General features: G+C 38.3%; 1 protein-coding gene across 1 annotated transcript; it reads left to right on the plus strand.

The window, feature by feature from the left end:
• Positions 1-1,387: 1,387 nt before the first annotated feature.
• Positions 1,388-25,033, plus strand: ints1 (integrator complex subunit 1). The gene is made up of 47 exons (XM_074696453.1): positions 1,388-1,542; positions 1,632-1,922; positions 2,006-2,202; positions 2,338-2,475; positions 2,558-2,717; positions 2,818-2,923; positions 4,655-4,841; positions 4,930-5,075; positions 5,149-5,290; positions 5,378-5,554; positions 5,647-5,755; positions 5,831-5,951; positions 6,028-6,105; positions 6,194-6,351; positions 7,047-7,143; positions 7,239-7,330; positions 8,917-8,977; positions 9,055-9,252; positions 9,334-9,463; positions 9,552-9,731; positions 9,811-9,960; positions 10,051-10,230; positions 11,628-11,732; positions 11,818-11,985; positions 12,099-12,210; positions 12,285-12,443; positions 12,525-12,671; positions 12,755-12,853; positions 12,938-13,062; positions 14,470-14,724; positions 14,814-14,973; positions 15,050-15,181; positions 15,255-15,423; positions 15,502-15,625; positions 15,703-15,818; positions 15,920-16,007; positions 17,945-18,180; positions 19,229-19,358; positions 20,739-20,872; positions 20,975-21,167; positions 21,254-21,378; positions 21,455-21,564; positions 21,675-21,788; positions 21,879-21,949; positions 22,054-22,145; positions 22,244-22,353; positions 23,583-25,033. The coding sequence occupies exons 1-47, from the start codon at positions 1,488-1,490 to the stop codon at positions 23,696-23,698; spliced, it is 6,543 nt and encodes a 2,180-aa protein (XP_074552554.1). The 5' UTR covers positions 1,388-1,487; the 3' UTR covers positions 23,699-25,033.
• Positions 25,034-26,276: the final 1,243 nt, after the last annotated feature.

The following is a 26,276-nucleotide window of genomic DNA, read 5'->3' on the forward strand; positions in this document are numbered from 1 at the left end:
AATAAAAAATTAATAAACAAATAAATAGATAAATGAATAAATAAAATAAATAATGAATATAATAATAATAATAATAATAATAATAATAATAATAATAATAATAATATTTAAAACACTAATGACCCTGCTTTCTCTGGTATTTTTTTCTTGAATTAGAGGGTATCTAAACAGTGGAAAAGGGTCATAGTTCAACCAAATATCATTTCTTTTAAATTTAAAGGTGACGGTTGAAACACTTTAACAATGTCTAACTTTATGATGTAACTCTAGTGAAATGGATCATACAAAAAGATTTATTAAAAATGCCAACACCATGTGTTCAATTTGGGTCATGGGAAGCATGCATGAAAACTTCTCTCCTCCACTTTTCTGGGTTAAATTGTTCATCTTATTGAAAATGATTCTTTTTTTTTATTGAAAATAAACAAAAGGAGTAAGCAAATAAATAAGCAATTAATTAAATAAATACTTTCTTACTTACTTACTCAAATAAATAAATAAATAAATACATAAATATATAGAAATTATTATTATTATTATTATCATTATTATTATTATAATTAATAATAATAATAATAATAATAATAATAATAATAATAATAATAATAATAATAATAATAATGACCCCATTTCCTCTGGTATTTTTTTTCTGAATGAGAGGGTATCTAAACAGTGGAAAAGTGTCGTAGTTCAACCTTATCTCCTTTCTTTTAATTTGAAGGTGACAGTTAAAACATTTTAACGATATCTTACTTTATTATTTAACTGCAGTGAAATTTATCATACGAAAAAAGTTTTTTAAAAGGTGGAGAAAAAAAAGATAAATGTGTGTAATTTCATACTAACTGGTTGTGAACACAGAGCGATGTAATCTCCAGAGCAGCAGAGGGCGCTGTATGCGTCACTTCCTGCTAACGGTCAGCTTTAAAACACAGAAGAAGTCTCCCCATTGATGATGCCTGTTTGGGAGTTTTGAGCCTGAAAAACGTGAATTTCTGATTAAAATTCACGTTTCTTGTTCACCGAGATCAGCCGAATGAAACCGAACACATACGTGAGGAGATTTTTATTACATTTTGTTTATTAGAAGGACGTTTAATCCCAAAAACGACAAGTTATACGATGAACGAAAGCTACGGCTAGCCAAGATGCTACCGGCTACATACGTCGTTGTTTTTCTATTTGTTGTTTTCAGTCTGATAGTTTGTGACTGATATCTTAAATTTATGTAATTTATAAACTTTAATTTGTCTTCTGAGACTTTAAACATTTATTCTCATTATGTTAGACCCCGTTATCAGTCGTTTGCTTTGCTAGGGGATGATATTCGCTACAGCTCTGTTACTTTACCCTGACTGAAATGACTTTATTTTACAACTTCTTATTGTGTGTTTGTTCATGTTTTTCTCATTTGCAGAATATTCAAGACCTGGATGTGCCCCACGTTTGATTTACTGTGATTAACTGACCTGTGCCTGTCAGTCATCATGAATCGACCAAAGCCAACAACTCTGAGACGCCCCAGCGCTGCAAAACCATCAGGTACAACCTTCACACCAGACTGCTTTAAAAATACAAATAATTCAATGAAATGAAAAGTCACACCTTTCTCTGACATGTCATTCCCCCAGGTCACCCACCACCAGGAGATTTCATCGCTCTTGGATCAAAGAGCCAGGGAGGAGAGCCCAAAGCCCCCGCTGTGCTCCTGAAGCCGGCCTCCTCAGGTTTACCTGCAGATCGGAAGAGGGAGACCTCCTCCACCCTGTCCTCCTCTTCTGGTCTGTCCAGCCTCGCTAAACGGCCCAAACTCTCCACCACCCCACCGGTCAGTGCTTTGGGGCGACTCGCTGATGTAGCAGCTGTGGACAAGAGAGCGATCTCCCCTTCCATAAAGGAGCCGTCAGTGGTGCCTATTGAAGGTAAACCAACACTGAGCTTATTAAACACAATGGAAGTCGCACATTTTATCATACCTGACAGACTGAAACTCTGTCTTTTGTAGTTTCACCTGCAGTGCTGCTGGATGAGATCGAAGCTGCAGAGTCTGAGGGAAATGATGATCGCATCGAGGGACTGCTGTGTGGAGCGGTGAAACAGCTGAAGATGAACAGAGCCAAGCCTGACATCACCCTGTACCTCAGCCTCATGTTCCTGGCGAAAATCAAGCCCAATGTTTTTGCTACTGAAGGAATTATTGAGGTAGGATTTCTGATTTCTTTCTTTCATCCAGTTACTACAACTTCAGATTGACCATTCATGCATGATTTGTTTACATAATGTCACAGTGAATCTTTCAGATATCGGTGTTGGACTAAATCTTGTCTGATCTTCCAGGCCTTGTGCAGCCTCCTGCGTCGAGATGCTTCGATCAACTTCAAAGCAAAAGGAAACAGCCTTGTGTCTGTTCTGGCTTGTAATCTGCTCATGGCAGCCTATGAGGAGGATGAGAACTGGCCAGAGATCTTTGTAAAAGTAAGAAGCAAAAATCATCTCTCAGACTGCTCGTATAAATTTACTAGAGTGTTTTTTTCTTAAACATATAATGTTTTTCCAGGTGTACATTGAGGATTCTCTGGGGGAGAGAATCTGGGTGGACAGTTCTCACTGTAAAAACTTTGTAGACAACATCCAGACCGCTTTTGGGACTAAGATGCCCCCAAAGAGTATGCTGCTGCAGGCTGACACGGGTCGCACCGGTGGAGATCTCAGTGCAGGTGCAGTTACATAACAAAAACAAACACACACCTTGCTGGATGATACTTCTCGCTGATTCAGGAAGCTTGTATTGATTCGGTTTGCTGTCTGTGTTTTTAGGAAGCAGCCCTCATCCCTCAACCCCCGATGAGGACGACAGCCAGACTGAACTGCTGATAGCGGAGGAGAAACTCAGCCCTGAGGATGAAGGGCAGGTTATGCCAAGGTAAAGAAAAAACTTGTGTCGATCTTAGGAAAACTTGGGTGTGATTTGGATTTGAACTTTTTCTGTACAAAAAGTAGCTTTACAGGTTTTCTGGGCCAACAACATTAAATTAAGTTTATAAGTAAATAAAAAAATTGGTCACTGGATCTGGATATCTCTGGGCAGAATTATACAGAAATAAGTAAAAATTGCACGTCATGTGATGTTGATGCACTGTTTTGTAATATATCATTAATTCAAGTAGGCAAGCAAGTGTCTCCAAGTGGTTATGAAGCCATGAGCCTGCCAGTATTTTGATATTTGGAGTTTTCACTGTTTTTTACAAAGACTAACTGTGAGGTGTTTCTGTGATGATAGCTTAAATTCTATTTTGAAGCTGATGTATGCTAACCGCTAGCATATCAATGCAATTTCCTGTATACGTTAGCATCAAGCTAGCACTATTTTGTTTATATCGTTTTAGGTAAACAAGGAGATTTATACCATGGTGAATGCACTGAATATCAGGGTGTCCGCGGGGTCTTAAAAAGTATTAGAATTTGATGAATCAGTTGTGGGAAAATTAAGGCCTTTAAAAAGTATTAAAAAGCCTTAATCGTATGAATATTTATTTTCCTCCTTGCGACTGTTACAAACTAACCTGACCAGACAGACAGCTCCATGTATCCTCCACGGAAATAGTCCATCTGGTTGGAAAATGTTTTCAGGGTCTGAACTTTCAAAAATAACCACACCTGGTGATTGGACGATCACTCTGCTCGTCACACTCATCACAGACCAGCGTGAGGATCTGGAAAAAGCTTTAGCTTCTCAAGATATTTCACTCTAGATCATAAGAGTTTCTCAAGCCTCCTGAGAAAATTTCTCTGACTTTCAAGGACCTGGGATCTTGGATTCTTACGATTTAGAGAAAGTTTCCTTTGATCTCAGTTGTTTATGATCAAATTTTCTTTGTTAAATCACCTTTTTACTGGATACAATGTGACAAGATAAGGTATTTATCAATACAGTTAAATAGCGCTGTTGTTTGAGACGTGACAACAAGCAAAGTTGTTACTTTTGTGAGGCGCGGGCTAAACGTAGCGCTAGCAGCCCAACATATCCGTAGGTTAATGTGACAAACTCAGTTTGTACAGTAGTTTAGTAGCTGTCCGTATGTAACTCTGAAAAAAAGCAAATAACACAATCTCAAGCACATGTCCTAAATTTTAACAATGATGATATAAAATCATAGTTTTTTTCTGCAAGTTGGCCTGAAATAACGGCTGTGACTTTTTGTGGGAATGGGAATGTCAATTAACCTGCCTTTAGTTTCATTTATTCTTTCAAGCTTCATTCCTTCTCAGCTTTCCTAATTCATGTTAAAATGCAAACTACAACTGTCAAAGAACGGTTGCTAACAACAGCTTAAAGTCACGCTAAGGTCTTAAGAATTTTTGAAAGGTTTTAAAAAAAGTCTTGAAAAGGTATTGAATTTAACCTCAGGATTTCAGCATATATCCTAAATAGGAATCAGAGTTTCTTGGAAAACTTTATCCAACAGCTGCAGCAGAGAAGTCGAGGTGAGGTCCGGCAGCTTGGGCATAGTGTAAAGAATCAAAAATGGAATTGTTAAGCACAAAAGCTAACAATACCGATGGATTAAAACGTTTCTTTTCGATTCTCAACAGGACAGGTTTTTGATTCCCGCCCTACTCACATGTGTCGTCTCTTGTTCACTGAATGTTCCAGGTATGAGGAGCTGGCAGAGAGCGTGGAGGACTACGTACTGGACGTCCTCAGAGATCAGCTGAACCGCAGGCAGCCCATGGACAACGTGTCTCGAAACCTGCTGCGTCTGCTCACGGCAACGTGTGGCTACAAAGAGGCACGGCTCATGGCGGTGCAGCGGCTGGAGATGTGGCTTCAGAACCCAAAGGTGAGAAACCCAGATTCACTGCATCTCACTCCTTCTTTAAACCTGCACTGAAACACAGAGGACTCACTTTTTGTGTGTGTTTGCTCAGCTGACTCGACCTGCCCAGGACCTCCTCATGTCTCTGTGTATGAACTGTAACACCCACGGAGCAGACGACATGGAGGTGATCTCCAACCTGATCAAGATCCGTCTCAAACCCAAAGTCCTGCTCAACCACTACATGCTGTGTGTCAGGTCAGTCGGTCTCTCTGCTTGCTTGGTTTTGATTGGTTGTTGACTGGCGCTAACAGTTGCTGTGATCCTGCAGAGAGCTGCTCAACGCACACAGAGACAACCTGGGCACCATGGTGAAGCTGGTCATCTTCAACGAGCTGTCGAACGCCAGGAATCCAAACAACATGCAAGTGCTGCACACCGTGCTGCAGCACAGCCCGGAGCAGGCGCCCAAGGTGAGGGGAATGAAATCAGTGTTTCAGCATCTCTGGAGGTTAAAATCTGTGTTTCTCATCCTTCACCTCCTCTGTCGTCGTCTGTAGTTCCTGGCGATGGTGTTCCAGGACCTGCTCACCAACAAGGACGATTACCTCCGCGCCTCCAGAGCGCTGCTGAGGGAAATCATCAAACAGACGAAGCATGAGATCAACTTCCAGTCCTTCTGCTTCGGTTTAATGCAGGAGAGGAAGGAGGCGACATATGTGGACATGGAGTTCAAAGTAAACACATCTGAGAGTAAAATCCCCTCATGTCTGCTTCACTCCTCACTCCTGGGCTCTGACCTGTGCTCCTCCTCTCCTCTCTGCTGCAGGAGCGCTTCGTTATCCAAGTGACGGATTTGCTGACGGTCTCGATGATGCTGGGCATCACCGCTCAGGTCAAAGAAGCAGGCATTGCGTGGGACAAAGGAGAGAAGAAGAGTGAGTGTTTGTTCTTTTTCTTTCACTCACAGTTTGAACTTTTCCTTGAACATTCGACTGATTGTTTCCTCTCAGATCTGGAGGTGCTGAGGTCGTTTCAGAACCAGATCGCCTCCATCCAGAGAGACGCGGTGTGGTGGCTTCACACCGTGGTTCCTACCATCAGCAAAACTGGCGCCAAAGACTACGTTCACTGGTTGGTAGCTGTGCTGTGTTTCCTGTTCAGACTGCTCAGCTGATTTTGTTTTGACCTTTCTGTTTTTTTTCTGCAGCCTCCACAAAGTGCTTTTCACCGAGCAACCTGAGACCTACTACAAGTGGGACAACTGGCCCCCAGAGAGCGACAGGAAGTGAGGCTCCTCTACTTCAAATTTGGATTATTTTTATCTCTAGCTCAGCGGTCACCTGACTAAGATTCCCGTTTGGTTGATTCTTCAGTTTCTTCCTCCGCCTCTGCTCCGAGGTGCCTCTGTTGGAGGACACGCTGATGCGCATCCTGGTGATCGGGCTGTCACGTGATTTGCCGTTGGGCCCCGCGGACGCCATGGAGCTGGCAGATCACCTGGTGAAGAGAGCTGCTGGAGTTCAGTCTGACGGTGTGTGTCCATGTTTATAATCTCTGTTTGCTTGAGATTATTTATAAACATCTTCAATTTTATAGATTTAAATACTTAAAAAAAATATATTATTATTTTTTCTTTTTGATTCTGAAAGGCAGACATCAGAACAAGTCATATTCATGAAAGAAGTAACAGAGTTTCCTTTGCCATTCAGTCTTTTCTTTTCTTATTTAAATATAAAAAACTAAATGTAACAAAGGAGAGACAAAGTGTGCAGAATCAACAAAGTAAAATAATCCCGAGAGGAAGAAAAGTAGAATAAAACCACACTAACACAAGAGCTAACTAAGGTAATAGAGCCACAAATTCCTTAAATCGTCACCTCAGCAAAATCTGTCTGAACAGATTTGACACATTCAACCCAGTTAATCCACAGTTTAACAAAAACATCTTTTTTTGCAGACGTAAACACAAAGTAACCTTTTCCCTAGCATAACTATAATTTACAATTTTAATCCACTCCTGTATTGTGGGGGGTTTGGGAAGCAACAACTGTCTAGTAACAGTAAAGCCATAAAGGTTTTCATCTCTATTTTTTAATTTGAAAATCAACATTTACTAAAGATGAAGTGGAAAACTGTAGAGGTATGTCTGTTTCAATCATAGTTTTTGCCCAAAAAATAGATCTGGAAACTTTTAACTTGATTCTCTGACTTGTTGGGCTCAAACAGATCTGGAGGTCCTGAAAGTGGAGAGGATCCAGCTCATCGACGCCGTGTTGAACCTGTGCACGTACCACCACCCAGAGAACATTCAGCTGCCTGCAGGGTAACACAGCCCTCTTTAATAGCTCTTAAAGTGCTTTCATACTGTAAAGTTTGTGACCTTAAATAAAAAATGACTCGTTTTTCTTTTTGTTTCAGGTACCAGCCTCCAAACCTGGCGATTTCCACTCTGTACTGGAAAGCTTGGCTGCTGCTGCTCGTCGTGGCTGCGTTCAATCCTCAGAAAATAGGTACATTTACATTTTTTTAGTTCTCATTTTATTAAAATGCTGTGTCACTATATCACTTTTCAATGCACCTTTGATACAAATCTTCCTATTTCTTTGATTTTTACAATTTTTAATAAAACATAAGCACAAGGATAATTAACATAGTGAATCAATTTTTATTTCATTTCATTTGTTTGTATATTCGAACAGGTTAAAGACATAACAAAACGGAACAAAACAGAACAGAGATAAATAAGATGTACGATGTATAGGGATGGGTACCTTTCACATCTGAAACGATACGGTACCAATGCCTGGTACCTGGCAATTGGTACCGGTACTCAATGGTACCAATTTTTGGTACTTTTTTGTGTGTAGATGGTAAAAATATCAGTTTGTTTAATAATAAAATTTCAAAGTTTTTCAATTTAACATATTTATTCTTCAACATATAAACTTGCAGTGCTGTGTTCATATCCAGTATAGAAAATCTCCTACTTTTCCACTTTCTCACAGTCACAAGGATGCGTTTACTTTTGACAGAATTCAGTAATTCAGTAGGTACCTATAAAAGTACCCAATTCGGCATCCATCCCTAACGATGTGTTTAAACAGAAAAAAAAAAACAATTAAAGAAACCACTCTAATAAAATACCAAAATTTACCATAATTTCTTTATCATTTCAGATGGGAATTTATTTTTATGGGACAATTATTCCAAATGGATTAAAAAAAACAACATTTTTTCACTTGTCGATTTATAGTCTGTCATATAAATCCACTTGACCTTCAGAAAAATAGCTGTTTAGTTAACATCTACAATTATCTGAAAAAAGGACCAAAGGCAAAAATGGTACAATTTTTTTGTACAAAAATGAACAAATTAATTAATTAACATCAATTAATATTAATAAAATAATATTCATATTCGAAAAAATGAAATAAATAAATAAATGATAAGAGACTAAGGAATCATAAATGAGAAAACCTAAATATGTGTGTATCTGTAACCAGATTTAAAATAAATAAATAAAACTGTCCAAATCATGAAAATGACATTTATCACAATATTAACAATAAAACGCAGAATAACAATTTAAGTCACATTCACAAATCGAAATCTGTAGTGTGAAATGAGATGTTGATAATTACCCTTTATGTAATAAAATGCAACTCATTAGTTTTTGTATACTCTATCCATTTTTTCTTCAAATTTGTCCAGTTTTAATCTGAGCGAGTACGCCAGTCTTTCCACGGTTAAGATTCTGAACATCACTTAAACCCTGTCTTTGACCTTTGCATTAATCTGTTTTTGTGTTACAGCTTTTTTTACTTGATATGAACACACACCCAGTGTGACTTTATTGAGGGACAGTCCCAAAAGACATGACAGTGATTAGCCCTCCCCTCTCCAACATCTGGTAGTTTTATACTTCTGTTGTGTTTGAAAAATAATATACCTCGTGATGTTTCTTCAATCAAACTCTCTCCACAGGAAGGAGCAGGTTGTTTTCTATATTTGCTCATTTATCTTTTGCCTGAAGGGACTGAAAAACAAATCTTCTTTATTTTAAATGAGGACATTTTCTTTTCCTGTGTTCCTCCAGGTTTGGCTGCCTGGGACGGTTATCCTACGCTGAAGATGCTCATGGAGATGGTTATGACAAAGTAAGTGACCAGTGAATTCAATGGGACTGGTTTATTTTTACGTTTTTACTGATGAATATCTCCGTTTGCCTCCACAGTAACTACACCTACCCTCCATGCACGGTGGCCGATGAGGACACTAAGACAGAGATGATCAACAGGGAGCTGCAGATCTCCCAGAGGGAGAAGCAGGAGATCCTGGCCTTTGAGAGCCACCTGGCTGCAGCCTCCACCAAACAGACCATCACCGAGAGCAACAGCCTGCTGCTGTCCCAGCTCACCAGCCTGGATCCTCAGTAAGACAGCGGGGCGCGTGGAGGAAGTGTGTGTGCACGTATTTCTGGAAGTCTAACTCCATCTGTGTGTCTCGTGTTCAGGGGTCCTCCTCGTAGACCTCCTCCTCAGGTGCAGGAGCAGGTGAAGAGCCTCAACCAGTCTCTGCGTCTGGGACATCTCCTCTGCCGCAGCCGCAACCCAGACTTCCTCCTCAACATCATCCAGAGACAGGTGAAGCTCAGCGACACCTCCGTCACCAGAAACCACATTTCACTGGTCTCCACCTTCATCCTGTGCTCCCTTCATCCTCTCTGCCCAGGCCTCCTCCCAGTCCATGCCCTGGTTGGCAGACCTGGTCCAGTCCAGTGAGGGGTCCTTGGACGTGCTCCCGGTGCAGTGCCTGTGTGAGTTCCTGCTGCACGACGCCGCTGACGACAGTTTACCCATCGAGGATGATGAAGAGGGTGAGAGCAAAGAGCAGAAAGCGAAGAAGAGACAAGTAAGTCGATGTTGGACTGCAGGATCCAGTTCTGTCTTATAAAGTCCTTAACACTGATGATTTCCCTTCGTCCTGTTAGAGACAGCAGAAACAGAGGCAGCTCCTCGGGCGTCTCCAGGATCTCCTGCTGGGCCCTAAGGCGGACGAACAGACCACATGTGAAGTGCTGGACTACTTCCTGCGACGCCTCAGCTCTTCACAGGTGGCGTCGAGAGTCCTGGCCATGAAGGTAGGAACGGTGCAGAGACCACCACCTCAGGTTTACAGACTCAATGACAGAGAGTGAATCTGTTTGTGATCCGTTTCTGTGTGTGAGCAGGGTTTGTCTCTGGTGCTGATCGAAGGAGGCCTAAAGGATGGAGAGGAGCGGGACCAGCCCATGGAGGAGGACTCTGCAGATGCTGAGCTCTTACCTGGGTACCAGTGGCTGCTGCAAGACCTCCCAAAGCTGCCTCTGTTCGACAGCGTCCGAGGCATGACGTCCACCGCTCTCCAGCAGGTAAATGTCTCCCCTGACTGTGGATACACTGCAAAAAACTGAAATCTTATCAAGAGTTTTTCTTATTATACTCAATATGAGCTACATTCACCTGAGCAGCCCAGAAAAAAAGTCTTATTTCTAGTTATTCAAAGACACAATGAGGTCTGAATTACTGTAACAAGTAAAAAAAAAGTCAGCCAATGCAGGAGTCTGCAACCTTTACTTTTAAAGGAGCTGTTTAATTTCAGATCACCTGGATTAAAGTCATTCAGAAGACACAAAATCTACTTTATCTTCACAACAAAGACAAGAAAGTGTAAAATTTTGATACAGTTATAATCTAGAGAATAACCATCTTAATGAGAAGATTTTTGAATAATGACATTGTACATGAGATGTCAAAAATGTTGAAATTACTAAAAATATTCAAAACTAAAAAAATTGCATTAATTTCTGGGATTTTGAAATTTAGAAAAAATGCAAATAGTTAAAAAATATATATATTTAGATTTAATAAATCTGCAAAAATTACACTCTTTTATTTTAAAATAGCAAAAAAAATATATATATTTTTTTTCATAGGTTGGCAAAAAAAAAAAAAAATTTCAGGTTAAAAAATCCAAATAATAGTAAAAATAAAACCTGTCAAAAATGGTAACTTGAAAAAAAAAAGTCAAAAAATTGCAAAATTTCAAACAATTTAAAAACTGAAAAATATTTGAAAAGGTTTAAAAAAACTAATTTAAAAATTTATTAAAAAACTTAAGACAATGTTGCAAAACTAAAAAAATTGCATTCATTTCTGGGATTTTGAAATAAAAAAAATGCAAATATTTAAAAAAAAAAAAAATATATATATATATATATATATATATATATATATATATAAATATATATATATATATATATATATATATATATATATATTTTTTTTTTTTTTTTTTTTTTTTTTTGATAAATCTGCAAATATCATTCTTTTATTTTAAAATATTTGCAAAAAATAAAAAAATATATTGTTTCATAAGTTGGCCAAAAAAAATAAATTTCAGGTTAAAAAATCCAAATTATAATAAAAAAAACTGTCAAAAATGCTAACAAAAAAAAAAAAATTAAATGTCAACAATTTTGCAAAAATTTCAAACGATTTAAAAACTGAAGAATATTTGCAAAGGTTTAAAAAAAACTAATTTAAATAATTATTAAAAAATGTCAGACAATGTTGGAATTTAAAAAACTAGCAAAAGTTTTACACAGAAATTTGCTGGAAGATTTCCTTGAAACTAGACTTAGTATCAAAAATAATTTCCTACAGAAAAAATGACAAAAACACTTGATAACATTTAATTTTTTTCCTGTGTAGGTTTAAATTGATGTAAATATTTGTCCTTTTCTGACGGTCTCTCTGCTCTTTGAAGGCCATCCACATGGAGACAGACCCACAGACCATCAGTGCCTATCTCATCTACCTTTCCCAGCATGCACCAGTGGAAGAGCAGGCCTCTCACAACGACCTCGCTCTGGTAAGAACAAGAAAAGAAAATCTTTGATGTTAACTTTTTTAAAGCAGCTCTGACATGGATCCTGTTTCTGACCGCCCCCCTTTAGGACGTGGCTCGACTCATCGTGGAGCGCTCCACCATCATGAACAGCCTCTTCTCCAAACACTCCTGCAGGCCGGAGTCCGACGCCGTTCTCAGCGCCTTCCTCACCATTTTCTCAACCTACATCAAAAGGATGAGGAAGACTAAAGAGGGGGAGGATCTGTACAGCTGGGTCAGTTCTGGTTCTGACTCCACATCACTGAACGCAGCTCTTTCTGACTGCAGGGGTCTGTGAAGCTGAAAGTCGAGAGCTTCACAGGATAAAACGTTTTCTGTCTCTTTCAGTCTGAATCTCAGGATCAGGTGTTTCTACGCTGGACCACAGGAGAGACCGCCACCATGCACATCCTTGTGGTCCACGCCATGGTTATCCTGCTGACGCTGGGGCCTCCTAAAGGTCGTCCTCTCCTCTCCACAGATCAGGATTTTATGTCCCAGGAGCTTTAATAACAGTTTATCTTTGTTTCACAGGAGAGAGTGATTTCTACGCTCTTCTGGACATTTGGTTTCCCGACAAAAAGCCTCTCCCCACCGCCTTCCTGGTGGACACGTCAGAGGAGGCTCTCCTTCTGCCTGATTGGCTGAAACTGAGGATGATCCGATCAGAAGTTGCTCGATTGGTGGATGCAGGTACGGCTTGTTGAGCTGAAACTGTGTGTTTGCGTCTGTAAATTTACTCTTTAATAAAACAGGTTGTGGGTTCCCCTCCAGCTTTACACGACCTGGAGCCTCAGCAGCTGCTGCTGTTCGTCCAGTCCTTCGGCATCCCCGTGTCCAGCATGAGCAAACTGCTGCAGTACCTGGACCAGGCGGTCTCTCATGATCCACAATCACTGGAGCAGAACATCATGGACAAACGTGAGAGCGGTGCAAACATCCTGCTTCAACAGTTCGACGTCTGTGGTGGAAGTATTCATCTCATGTTGTTTTTCCTGTCACAGACTACATGGCTCACCTGGTTGAAGTGCAGCATGAGCGAGGAGCCACTGGGGGGCACACTTTCCACTCTTTACTGAGCTCCTCTCTGCCTCCAGACAGAGGTTGGTGACCAAGTCCAAAATGATGAAGTTTAACTGTTTTATAAATTATTGAATAATAAAAATATAATTTATCCTCGCTGTCAGACTCTGCTGAGACGAGTAAAGCCAAAGTGACGGTGGAGACGCCGCACAGCTCTGTGAAGATGAGAGCAGCCTCTCAGCTTCCCGCTGTGGGACCAGAGGATGATCTGACCGGGATGCTGCTTCAGGTACGACCCCTTCCCTCCATGTTTGTTAACATTTCTTTACTCATCACCGACAATCCCCCCTCCGAACTTTACTTTCTTTAGTGAGTGATTCTATAATTAGGGGGACATTTCAAGTCCATGAGGTAAACTTATAAATTATACAGTGGGTCATTTGGCTGATATTTCACTTTGTTTAGCTAAAAATGCAAATCATGTGTTGGAATTTGCAGTTTTTGTGCTGTCTGATTTCTCAAATGTCGAGTTTACTCTTCAGAGCCAGCCTTTTTCACCAAGTATCTCAAGAATACAAGGAATTTGACTAAATTTTAACCACACTCTCTCTGTAAAATCATTGTAAAAAGAAACCCTAAATATTACAAAAAATAGAAAAAAAAAATTGAGCTTAAAAAGTAGAAAAAAATGATAATAATAGTAATATAAAGAATTTTGCACAGAAAAAAGTAAAAAAATGGAAAGACATTTAAGTTAAAATAATCTTGAAAAAATAAAAAAATTATGAAAACATGACAGCTGTTTTAAAAACGATTGCCAGTGACTCCAGAGAAAAAATGACCATAAATGAAGAAAAAAAAAAAAAAAACAATCAAAAAATGTACACATAAATGATTTTGGTAATTTAGAAATTATTTTAATAAATTTAGTTAATTTTATTAATGTAATGATACTTTAGACATCTTTTATAACAATTTGTTGAGGAACATTTCTTTAACAGGTAAGAAAAATTATTCCAAGTTTCTTTATTTACAAAATTATACATGTTACGTCTTTTTTTTTTTTTTTTTTTTAGAAATTTGCAAAAAATAAAAATAAATAAATAAAATAAAATCCAAAATAAAAAAAACACTTGCATTATTTAATCCAAAAAAATGCAAACAGAATGAAAAATATTTGCAAAAATAAAAAATAAATAAATAAATATTTGCAAGATTATACAAAAAAAAAATCAAGAATTTACAAAAAATTTTAAGAACTTTTATAATTTATATATATATTTTTAACAGTTTTTAATCTTACAATTTAACAAAAAAAAAAAAAGTTAGCAGTTTGCACAAGGGACAAAAAACGGAGGAATTGTCGACTGTGTTAGCATCACTAAATGTAGAATTTTAGAGACAGGTTTCTCTTTTCTCTGGGATTTTTGAGCCATAATTCTTTTACATTTTGTCTAAACTGTGATATAAATGATGAGGGACATTTTTAGCGAGTGTAGTCTGACAGAGAAATGTTAAATAACTCTAAATTTGTTATAATATGGATTTATGCTAAAAAATAGTCACAACTTTTGACCATAACACAGTTAGCAAAATGAAAAATTTAGTCCATCCCAGGTTTATACTTTGTAAATATATATGAATGAATAAAATATGAGAGAAAAAACACAGATTTTTTCTCTTCCTTCTTCGACAGATTTTCCCCCTGAAGGTGGACCCCCGCTGGCATGGCCCCCCTCCCAGCCAGCTCTCCCTGGCTCTGCAGCAGGCCCTGGCCAAAGAGCTGATGCGGGCCAAGCAGGGGCAGATCCAGCAGGCCGGCTTGGCCTTTCGGCTCCTCCAGGCCTTCGTGGCTCTGCTGTCGTCTGCTCACGCCGGACCCATCATCATGTCCATGCACCGTAGCCACGCCCTCTCCTGCCCTCTCATGCGTCAGCTCCACCTCTATCAGGTGAGTTTCTCTATCCCGTCAGCTGCTGCGTTTTTCTTTCTGAATCCAGAAATCCTGAAAACTTCATCTGATTTTTTTATTTTTCTTAGCGTCTGGTGTCGCAGGACGTCGCCTTCTCCTCTCTGTTCCTGAAGGTCGTGGTTGAGATGTTAATCTGGTTGGACAACCCCACAGTGGAGGCGGGACCTCTGAAGACTCTGCTCAAATCCTTCGCCGGTCAGAACACCCACAAACACCGGCACAGCGACGGTGAGTCTCATCGTTTGAGAAACAGATTTGTTGATGTTTGCGTGAGCAGGAAGTGATGCGTGTTTCTGCCTCGCAGTGCGGACAGGTTTCCTCCACCTGGCTGAAGCTCTGGCGTATCACAGAGACACTGAGGTCCCACTCAGAGCCGTCATGGCGATGCTGAAGGCTGGGGACAGGTGTAACGCGGAGGCCGAGCTCGTTGGGAAAGGTGAAGAAACGTCTGAAACTCTCTGATCATGAATCTTCAGACTTTTCCTGAACGTGTTGTTTCTCCGTCTCAGTGTTACAGGGTCTCATCGAGGTCAGGTCCCCGTACCTGGAGGAGCTGCTGACTCTCCTCATGACCGTGGGGACACAGACGGGGTCGGCCGGCCCGGTGGCCATCGTGATTTCTCTGCTGCTTCAGGAAAGCGAGGAGCGAGCTGGGAAAAAGGAGGCGGACTCCAACAGGTGAGCATCAGAGTCTGATTCTGTTACAAACACAGCGCTGCAGACCGAGTGTGTTAACCTCTCCTTTTCTTCCTCCAGCTCGGAGATGACCAAGTCCGGCCTGAGCTCTGGGCTCCTGGTGGACTGGCTGGAGCACCTGGACCCTGAGGTCACCTCGGTGTGTCCCGACCTCCAACAGAAGCTCCTGTTTGCCCTGAATAAGGTGAATGATCCTGACTCCTCATACCGTGTGTCTCTATCATCTCCCTGCTCATCCTAAACGACTCTCTGATGTTCCAGGCCCGGGGGACGCCGGCGTACAGACCCTACCTGCTGGCTCTGCTCACTCATCAGTCCAACTGGTCCACGCTCCTGCAGTGTATCAGCGCCCTGCTCAGCAAACGCAGAGACTACAAGTACGCTGGTTCATCAGCTGATGGTTTCTGACAGGAGTCGCCTGATCCAGTCTTGATGTTTTTAAGGGATGATGTGAATTAATGTTTTTTGTGTTTTTCAGACTCGATCCATCTTCTGCTCTGGACTTCCTGTGGGCCTGCAGCCACATCCCAAGAATCTGGCAGGGACGTGACCAGAAGATCCCCCAGGTAAGACCAGATTCCTCTGCTGTCAGCCTTTCTGAGGTACTTTTACAGGTAGCGACCAAATTCCAATTAAAACCAATTAAAAATTAAACGTTACCATGTTTAGGTACCTAAACGCATCATTGCAACTGTGAGGGAGTGGAAGAGTAGGTGATTTTCCATGCTGGACATGAATGCAGCATTACAAGGATATATATTGAGAAGTAAATATGCTTAACTGGAAAGCTTTGAGTTTTTATTATTAAATAAACTAGGGATGGGCTGTCGATACTCAAAGCATATCTTACATCTAGTCAGTCCTCCTCACCAGTAGTTGGCGCTTCATTGCTTCAGTTTGGCACCACGGCAAATGTGCACCAGGTCCTGTTAAGACAATACGAATAAACCAGAGTTCACAGTTAAGCTTTTTTATGTTGCATTTAAGTTTATTTTTTTTAGAAATGACGAAAACTCTGACAGCTGTTAGGATTTTTTGTCTGTTTTTTATTAAAAACAAATCATAAACTTGAAGAGAAATTTTTGTGTTTTGTGTTAAACTTCATGATCAAAATGATCTGTCACTGTTAATTTAAATTTTATGTATCAAAAGTACTTGTGCTATCAGTATCAATGAGTACCCAAGTGGGAGTACTTGTACCTGTATCTGTCTGAAAAAAAAGTGATATCAAACGTCCCTAATGTAAACACACATTTCTTACCACGTCAACACAAAAAAAAAAACTAAAATTAGTACTGTTGAGGGATGCTACCATCCAACTTTTCTGGTTCTGGTACTGATACTGATACCTGGGCAGATACCCTGTGTTTAATAAAAACCTGAATGTCCTATTAAGGGATAAGACTGGTAATGTTTTAGGTAAAAGGCAAAAAATTAGTATATGGAGTGCCTGAAGTTAATATTTATTTAAACTATAAAATATTTAATTTTTACCATCAGTTTGGTAAAAACATGCTTCAGAATGTGCAGATATTAATAATCAATTGTCATGTTTTTTACCCTGTAGTCTGTTAATTCAGCAAAAAACAAATAAAATGAGTCAGAGGTGATGTCCCAAATCAATTATTCAGGACCCCACCGGTACCGATCCAGCTTTGAGGGGCACCGATGCACTGATACCCTATACCAGAATCGGTATTGGTGCATCCCTAACCGATACTGATTGCTGGATACTTTTACAGGCTTGCTTTTATGTGATACAGTCTCTTTTTGTCTGTTTTTCCTTTATCTTTTCTTTTATCTTTTATCTCCTTTATTTCTATCATACTTAAATTTTGTTGTCTTGTTTGCTTTTTTTACTGTTTAATCTCGTGCCCGTTATTTAATCGCTTTTATTTTTATTTTATTATTTAATCAGTCAATTAACACTCTTATTATTATCTTTTTATATTTGCCGTCCTGTTTCCTGCTCCCATTTCCTTTTTATTGCCTTTTCTTTTTCTTTTTCTTGCTGATCAATGTTTTCAGCTTTTATTTTGGTCCTCCAGTCTCATTTTTTATATTGCATGGTTCTTAAATTGTCTTGTTTTATTTCTCATATAAAGCTACAATATTTCTAAGACTTGTCTCGTCCGATCTAAGCCTTTTGTTTGATTTCTGTGTGTTAAAGTTTGTGTTTCTTGTTTTATGTCCTGACTGTTGTCAAAGCACTTTGACTTTTTGAAAAGTGCTACACAAATTTTTATTATTATTATTATTATTATCATCATTATTATTATTATTATTATTATTATTATTATTATTATTATTATTATTATTATTATTATTATTATTATTATCATTATTATTATTATTATTATTATTATTATTATTATTATTATTATTATTATTATTATATATTTATGTTTTATTTATTTATTTATTTATTTATTTTTATTATTACTATTATCATCATGTGTGAGAACATAAATCCTGAATGACTCTTTTCTTTGCGTCTGTGCAGAAGAAAACGGAGAAGTTGGTGCTGCGCCTCAGCTCAGAGGAGCTCATCAGTCTGGTGGACCTGATCTTATCCGAGTCAGAGGTGAACAGCCGCGATTCAGCCCACGACGACCAGGCGTCCTGCTCCCTCATCCAGTCCCGGCTGCCCCTCCTTCACTCCTACTGCGGCGGGGAGCTGGAGAACATCAAGAAAGTCTCTGAGTATCTCATCAACTGCACAAAGAAATGGGAGGACAGGTGAGGTCCAGGTCTCCGTCTCGTCACAGTTTGTTTATTTTGACACCTCACATCATTCGTCTGATTAGCAGAGAGACGTTTTCTGGTGATACACTCGGAGGGAATCGCAGTAGATTTTACTTTTGGGTGCAGACGAACTTTTTCGACTCCTTCTGTCAACCACAATGCTGATGTGTGTGTGCGGAAAACTCGATAATTAGATCCATTGGTGTGAAATTAAAACCAGCAGAAGTCGTCTGTTCTGTGATCTCTTTAAAAGGTCAGTGTCTCATAATGAAACCAAGAGGATTAAGACTGCAGCTCTAAACTTGCCTGTGTTGTGAATTCCTGCTCTGACTTAGCTGTCAGAGATCAGGGTGCAACTCTTTGTGGAGTCAAACCCTCCTTTCATGAATATGTCTCTGCTTATTAAACCGCTTTAATGAGGAAACTTTGGCCAAGGTCAAGCAAAATTAGCTCCCGAATTACAGTATTTTAAGAAGAGCTAAGCTGTCTGGTAAAAATGGTTGCTGGTGGAAATATATCAGGATAAAAAACAGGGCCCTGGCCTTGTGTGAGTAAACATATTTAGCATTCTTCTTGTGAAAGCTGGCTCTCAGATAAGCTGCTGTTTATTCCAATTACACACAAACTATTGAACAAGCTGCAGACTCCTTCCTCGTGGTCAAGGTCGCTCTGATTCCCTTAATTCAGGGCTGTAATAAACTCCTCAGTAAGTAAAGAGTGCATCATTTGAGCCTGACGGGAGCCTTAGAGGATTATATGAAACCACTGTGACTTAAAGGGAAATGCCCCAGAATTACATTAATCTATTCATGGACTTAGTTTGTATTAATGTACATTAATTATGTTGCTCTGAGTCCCTAACAATGGAGGAGTGCTTTATCACGAGCAGAGGATCTGATCAAAGAGATGGAGAGTGTGAATTTCTGAAATCTGAAGGAATATTTTCTTTGAAATGAAGAACAAAGTTGGCTTTGTAAAAACTCTCTCCATCCGTCACATCGCTCACACCACTCAGCTGCTTTCCTTCATTTCTCTGATGCAGTGCGATGAGTAAGAGGTGCCAGAGCTTGCTGCTGCAGATCTATCTGCACTTCCCAGAGGTCATCCAGCACATCACGCTCCCTGAAGGCACCCTGAGCAGTGGAGGGGCGGCACACGGCTCCAGCTGCAAGGTAAATACGTTCGTCTTACACTTATCATCACGTCAGGGTTTTGATTTTATCATCGTATTCAAATCTCTGGGTCCCAGGGGCAAAATCGTCCATTTGTTGTTGACACAGAAAGCTTCGATAAGTGTGGTCAGATGTCTGGTAATTTTTTAGTAATATGTATTCAGAAATAAATATTCTGTATAATTATGTTTTCTAGAGCAAGGGTCTGCAACCTTAACTTAAAAATATTTAATTTTAAATTTCAATTTTTTTTGAAATTTCAAACAATTGCAAAAGTAAAAAAGGATAATACTAATAATTTTCAAACAATTTTTTCCAAAAGTTTTTAACGATTTGAAATTTTGAAAAATTGCAAAAATTCTTAAAATTAACAAAAAATTAGCAAAAAATTTTGAACAAAAATATTAACCATAAAGTATTCACAAAAAATATTTTTTGTCATTTCAGTCTTTTTGTTAAAATTAGAAAACATTTAAATTATTGAAATTAAAAAAGTAAAAATTGCAAGGAAAATCAAAATCAAACGTAATCTCAAAAAGTGCAAATTTTTTAAATTTTAAACATTTTTGCAATTTAAACATTTTGCAATAATTTTGAGCAATTTTGTAATTTCAAAATTTGAATAAATAAAGTTTGATAAAAATGCAAAAAAAATAATAATAAAAAAGTTTTGCAATTATTTTAGCAGATTGAAATTTTGAAAATTTGCAAAATTCTTGAAATTTGAAAATCCCCCCAAAATTATGGAAATAATTGTGTTATAAATACTTCCCAAAAATATTTTTGTAATTTTATTTTTTTTAACCCAAACATTTGGAAAAAATAAAAAAGTGAAATTTAAAAAAAGGAAAAATTTAAAAAGATTCAAAAACATCCTAACCTCAAAAAATTGTAAAGATTTTTGCTTTTTAAGATATGAGCAATTTTTTTTTATTTTGTTATTTCAATTTTTTTTTTAATTATGAAAGTATACTGCATTTGAAAACATATATTGATAACATTTGTTGTTTGGTAATGCTTTGCCATATATCAAGCATGAATAGTTGTCAGTTAAATGAATTCATCCACACAGAATTAAAATCAGTATTTTCTTCCAGATTAGTCTTTTTGTAGATGTAGTTATCTTCCCAGGGCTGTAAAACTTGAGGTTAGCCACAGGTGCATGGAAAGTTGGTGGGCTGTTGATGTAGTAGGAGGTGAAGTAGAGCGGTGGCAGGCTTTATTGACAGATGGGATGAAGATTTAGTTCAACTAAATGTTAACGCAGGATTTTATTTAGTGTCAGTGTCTTTAATCATCAATACCCTCTGTGAGAAAAATAAAAACACACCTGTCCTTTAAATCCAAACTTTAAACTTTATTCCTCATGAATCACCTCAGCTCGACGTCCTGGTGCATCGCCTCGTCTCCCTCCTTGCCGATGTTGGAGACTCTAAGTCGGCTGAGAGCCGTGCGTCTGACGCCAACCTCGCCTGTCGGAAACTGGCCGTGTCCCACCCCGTCCTTTTGCTCAGGTGAAAACATTTATCTACTTTATGATTCAACCCTCGATCCTCTGTGGCCTGGGTCGATGTTTCAGCCGGCTGACTCCTCTCCTTTCCTCCGTCCATCCTCAGACACCTCCCGATGATCGCGGGGCTCCTTCACGGCCGCATCCACCTCAACATGCAGGAGTTTCGTCAGCAGAACCACATGACGTTCTTCAGCAACGTGCTCGCCATCCTGGAGCTGCTGCAGCCGCTTGTTTTCCACAGTGACCACCAGAGGGCGCTTCAGGACTGCCTTCTGTCCTTTATGAAGGTCCTTCAGGTGGGAGGCTCAGACGCTGGCATCCTCACCCTGTAAAGCAACAAATCTAAGTGTTTTTAAGGATGTTTGTGTTTTTCTTCTTGCAGAACTTCCAGAGGACGCGCTCCCCGCTGCTCTTCATCAACAAGTTTCTGCAGTTCACCCAGAAATACATCACCCATGATGCAGCGGCTGCTATTCCTTATTTACAGAAGCACTCTGGCATCCTGCAGTGAGTGGACTACTATGAAACAATCTGTCCGATTTAACCTTTTCCAGCATTTTGACTGTTTTTCTCTTCCTGTCAGGACTTTGTGTGCAGAAAACCCAGACCTGGTTCAGCTGAAGTCTCTCCTAGCTGGACTCACTTTGCCCGTGAAGAGCTCGTGTGCTGAGGTGGCTCCTGAGGAGGGAGAGGGTGAGTTCATGAGGGTTTTTTATTCCTATCTGAAAAGTTAAAAACATAACATCCTTGTTTGTGTTTTTACTGAAAACAAAGTTCAGATTTTTCTTTCTGCTCTTTTCCAGACGACATGGCCACAGGTTCCCTGCCCCTCGTCAACATCTCCGCCTCCGTCTCGCTGAGTGCGGCCGACATGACGACGTACCTGAAGAAGATGTCGAGAGGAGAGGCAGTGGAGGGTGAGTAACACACCGCCGTGGCTGTTTCATCTGTATAAACCCTGTATCACAGTGAGTAATACGCTCTTTCTTCTCCCCTCTCTGCTGTAGATGTGCTGGAGGTGTTGACGGAGGTGGATGAGAAGTCGAGGAGGAGCCCAGAGATCATCCAGTACTTCATCGTGAGTCACAAACAGAAACAGCAGCATCCAGAGGAGTGTGTGTCAGCGTGTGTAACGTGTCAGTCACAGCCGTGTGTTGTTGTTGTTGTTGTTGTTGTTTGCAGAACGACCTGCAGAGACTCATGGCGTCCTCTGAGGACTTGTGTCGGAACATGGCCTTCAGTTTGGCGCTGCGCTGCATCCAGAACAATCCCTGGTGAAATAACAACATCAAAAACAAAACAACCATCGATTTATGAAATGTGTTTTAAAGTGTTTGACCTCTTTGTTCACATCTCACCGCGTGCTTCGCAGCCTCGCCACAGACTTCCTGCCGACCTTCATGTACTGCATGGGCAGCGGGAACTTTGACGTGGTGCAAACCGCTCTCAGGAACCTTCCAGAATACGTGCTCCTCTGTCAGGGTGAGACGATCCTCCTCTGCTCTCAGTCATGCTCTCATTGCCTCATTCCCTCAGAGTATCTGCGTGTCGTATTCAAACCTCTGTGTCCAGGGCGAAATCATCCTGATGTCACTGCACGCTTCAGTGAGTGTGGTCGAATGTCTGGTTATTTGTTTAAAAGAAATATACAGAATAAAATATTCTGTAAAATGACGTATCCTCGAGGGTCTGCAAACTTCACTTATAAGTATTTTATTTTGAATTGCAACATTTTGTGAAATTTAAAAAATTTCCCCCCAAAAAAGATCTAATAATTAAGCAATTTTGCAAAACTTTTTTAACAATATGACATTTAGAAAATGTCCAATAATTCTTGAAACTTGGAAAATTTGCAAAAACTTTGTAGAGCATGATTGCAACATAAATAATCCACATTTTTTTTTTGTAGTTTCAAAATGTTATCTATATGCAAAAAATGCAAAAACTTAAAAAGTGAAAATCAAAAAAGAAAGAATTGAAAAAAAATCAAAAACATTTTAATCCTAGAAATTGCAAAAATTTCGCAGTTTTTTTTACAAAATAAAATTTTGAAAACTTCCAAAAATTCTTGAAACTTAGAAAATTAGCAAAATATTTGTAGAACAATATTGCAACATAAATAATCCACTTTTTTGTGATTTTAGAAATTTATCTATTTGCAAAAAATGCAAAAATGTCAGTGTAATTAAAAAAATGAAAGAATTGCACAAAAATCAAAATCATTTTAATCCCAGAAAATTGCAAAAAAATGCAAAAATTTTGCAAACTTTTTTTACAAAATGAAATTTTGAAATTTTGAAAATTTCCAAAAATTCTTGAAACTTTGAAAATTTGCACAAAAATTGTAAAACAATATTGCAACATAAAACATCCACACTTTTTTTTTGTAATTTCAAAAATTTATCTATATGCAAAAAAGTGCAAAAGTGAAATTTTAAAAAAGAAAGAATTGAAAAAAATCAAGAACATTTTAATCCCAGAAAATTGCTAAAATGTAATGTTGCAGTTTTGCAAAAAAAAATTGACAATTTGAAGTCTTGAAAATTTTGAAAATTTGCAAAAAAATTTGAAACTTGAAAATTGGTCAACCAATCATAGAAAAAAAATGGCAATATAAATAATCCACAAGAATTTTTTTTTTTTTAATAGTATATGCAGACAGATTTTTATCTTGTCCTAACTTCACATGACGTGTTTTCCTCTCCTCACAGAGCACGCAGACATCCTGCTCCACAAGGCGTTTTTAGTGGGTATCTACGGACAGATCGACACCAGCTCCATGATCTCTGAGTCCATGAAGGTCCTCCACATGGAAGCAACCACGTAACTTCAAACTCTGATTAAAAACAGCGCCATCAGTTTTCTGCATTCCAGAGCTGGATTATTATTTCCCATCGTCGGCCTCTGACACAGATTACAGACGTCTGCGGCTCTTCAGAGGAGCAGATGAAAGCTTTCCCAATGAGCTGTAGTAATGTAATAACTTGTGGGTGATTGAATGACTTCAAAGTGTTTAAATTCCCTCTAAATGAGAGCAGAATGTAATAATTACAACCATCAAACCCCTGTTATTGTATTAATTCCTTAATTAAGGCATTTATTGCTTTTCAAATGATGTCAGTTATTTTACACTAATGATGTAACAGGAAGTAGTAATGGAGACAGATAGCAGGAATTGAATATTATAAGTTGGTTTTATTAAATATTTAAAAAATGGTCGATTAAAACTCAGTAAAACTCATCGGGAGTTTGAGAAAAAAATCAAATTTATGATTTCACTCACTTCAAATATTGAAATTGGACATAAACTTTTACATGTTTATTCTTAATTTGCAGATATTTGATGATGCACAAATTATTATAATTACAGCACAGCTCATTGCATTGTTAGCTTGATAAAAATAACTCAGAGAATAAAAAATGAAATAAATTCCCCAGTAAAAAATCTGACAGAAAAAAAGTTGTGGAACAATTTTATTTTACTTTTACATTAAATTCTGAGTTCAAACTTCAAAATCCGAGCTGAGATGCTGCAGATTTTTCATGTGTTCAACTTAGTGTCATTAACCTCGAGTTAATTAGAGAAATGAATAAATGTGATTGTTTCCTGGCTGCCTCAAATACACATTTTTTTACACACCTGACCAGAAGCAGAGTGAGGATTTACCAGCTGTGGATCAGGTTTCCAACAGAGACATCTCTTAAATCTCCATCTCCACACTAAAGAAAGGCGTGATGCGCACGCTGTGATGGAAACCATTTTGCCATGAAAGTGTGAGTTGTTTTGCCCGGTGTAACTGACTTCATCTGCAAACCTCTTGATGGAGTCAAAGGAACAAGGTAAACACGGCAGGCATGCAGGTAAAACCAGGAGAGTGTGAGTCCCCATTGGTAACAAATTAAGCATGGCGGTAATTGTTCAATCACACAGACCAAAGGAGGCTTTGAAGACGTGATGAGGGTAGGAGCTTTTACTGAACGCGCTGCTGCTGCTGCTGCTGGTGTTTTGTTACAGAGGAGGCGGCGGAGCTGGGGCGGCTGCAGGGTGGAGGAGACTCAGAGAGGGTGAGACAAGCCCACACTGGTGCATCAGTGAAATCTGTCAGTCAGAAACAACGGACGTTCAGCACTAAACACAGAAGCTTTTTCAGTCTACAACAATGCACAGAGGTCTGCAACCTACAGCTCTCATTAGCAAAAACTCTTCCTTAACAGAGGCTCCTTGTAGCTTCGAAAAAAATACTAAAATAAAGAATCTTTACTTTTATTCTAAACAATATTAATGAATAAAGAAAATGACATAAAACAAAAGCATATGTTGATATTTTGTTGAACCAAATCTGCATCACTTCTTGCAACAAGGCTTTCAATTTTTTAAAGAATTTTTGAAAATTTTTTGAATTTCTTTTTTTTTTTTTACTTTTTTTTTTTTTGAAAATTTTGAAAAAAAACTAAATTTTTGAAGATTTTGCAAATTTTTGCAGTTTTTGCAAATCGATTTTTGTATTAGTTTCTGCAAAATATTTAAATTTCATTTTTGTTATTTTGCAATTTGCTAGTTAGTTTTTTTGCAAATGTATAAAATTTTTGGCAAGTTTTTGTAAATTTCAAATTTTTTTTAATTTTCTGTTATTTTAGAATTTTGAAAAATTCAGATTTTTCTTCCTTTTCTTTTTTTGTTTTCGAAAATTAACCAAATATTACAAAATTACAATTTTAACTTTTTTGCACATTAATTAAATTTTGGCAAATATTTATTGTAAAACTTTTGCAAAATTTTCTCATTATTTTGAGAACTTCTGCGCATCTTTCTAAATTTCATTTTTTTTTTTTAACTTTTAAAAAATTAACTTTTTGAGATATTTTGCAACTTTTTGTAATTACATAAATTTTGCAAATACATAGAATTAATGTTGCAATTTTTTTCAATTTTTATTCCTATTATTATTATTATTATTATTTTTAGCAGATTTATTTAAAAGAAAAAACGTGGACATCACATTTAATCAAATTCGATTTTGTGGCTCCTGAATGACTAAAATTGAGGTGACCTGAAGTAAAGTGGCTCCTATGAAAGCAAAGGTTGTGGATTACTGCAGCTTTTTATTTAAAATGCAAAAAAAATATCAGGAACAAAGGATCTTTAAATGCTCTCAAGAAAAAACCTTAAGAGCAAAAATAAATGTTTTAAAAACCTGATTGAGCGATAAAAGGTTGAGAAAGGCTGAGCTGTGACAACCACCATGATCAGATTTAAATTCAACGCTGAGCTCTGGTTATAAACTGGACCTCTGTCCTCCTGATCCTAATGACGCCTCTGAATCCTCTTTAATGAATATTTATCCACACAGCCGCGCTGATAATTAACATCTCGGTATGAAAACCCAATCATGTTCCTCACATCA

The sequence above is a fragment of the Halichoeres trimaculatus genome, unplaced genomic scaffold (genome assembly GCF_033239565.1).
Source record: "Halichoeres trimaculatus isolate MK-OKI-2021-1 unplaced genomic scaffold, fHalTri1.1 fHalTri1_scaffold_20, whole genome shotgun sequence".
Lineage (NCBI taxonomy): Eukaryota > Metazoa > Chordata > Actinopteri > Labriformes > Labridae > Halichoeres > Halichoeres trimaculatus.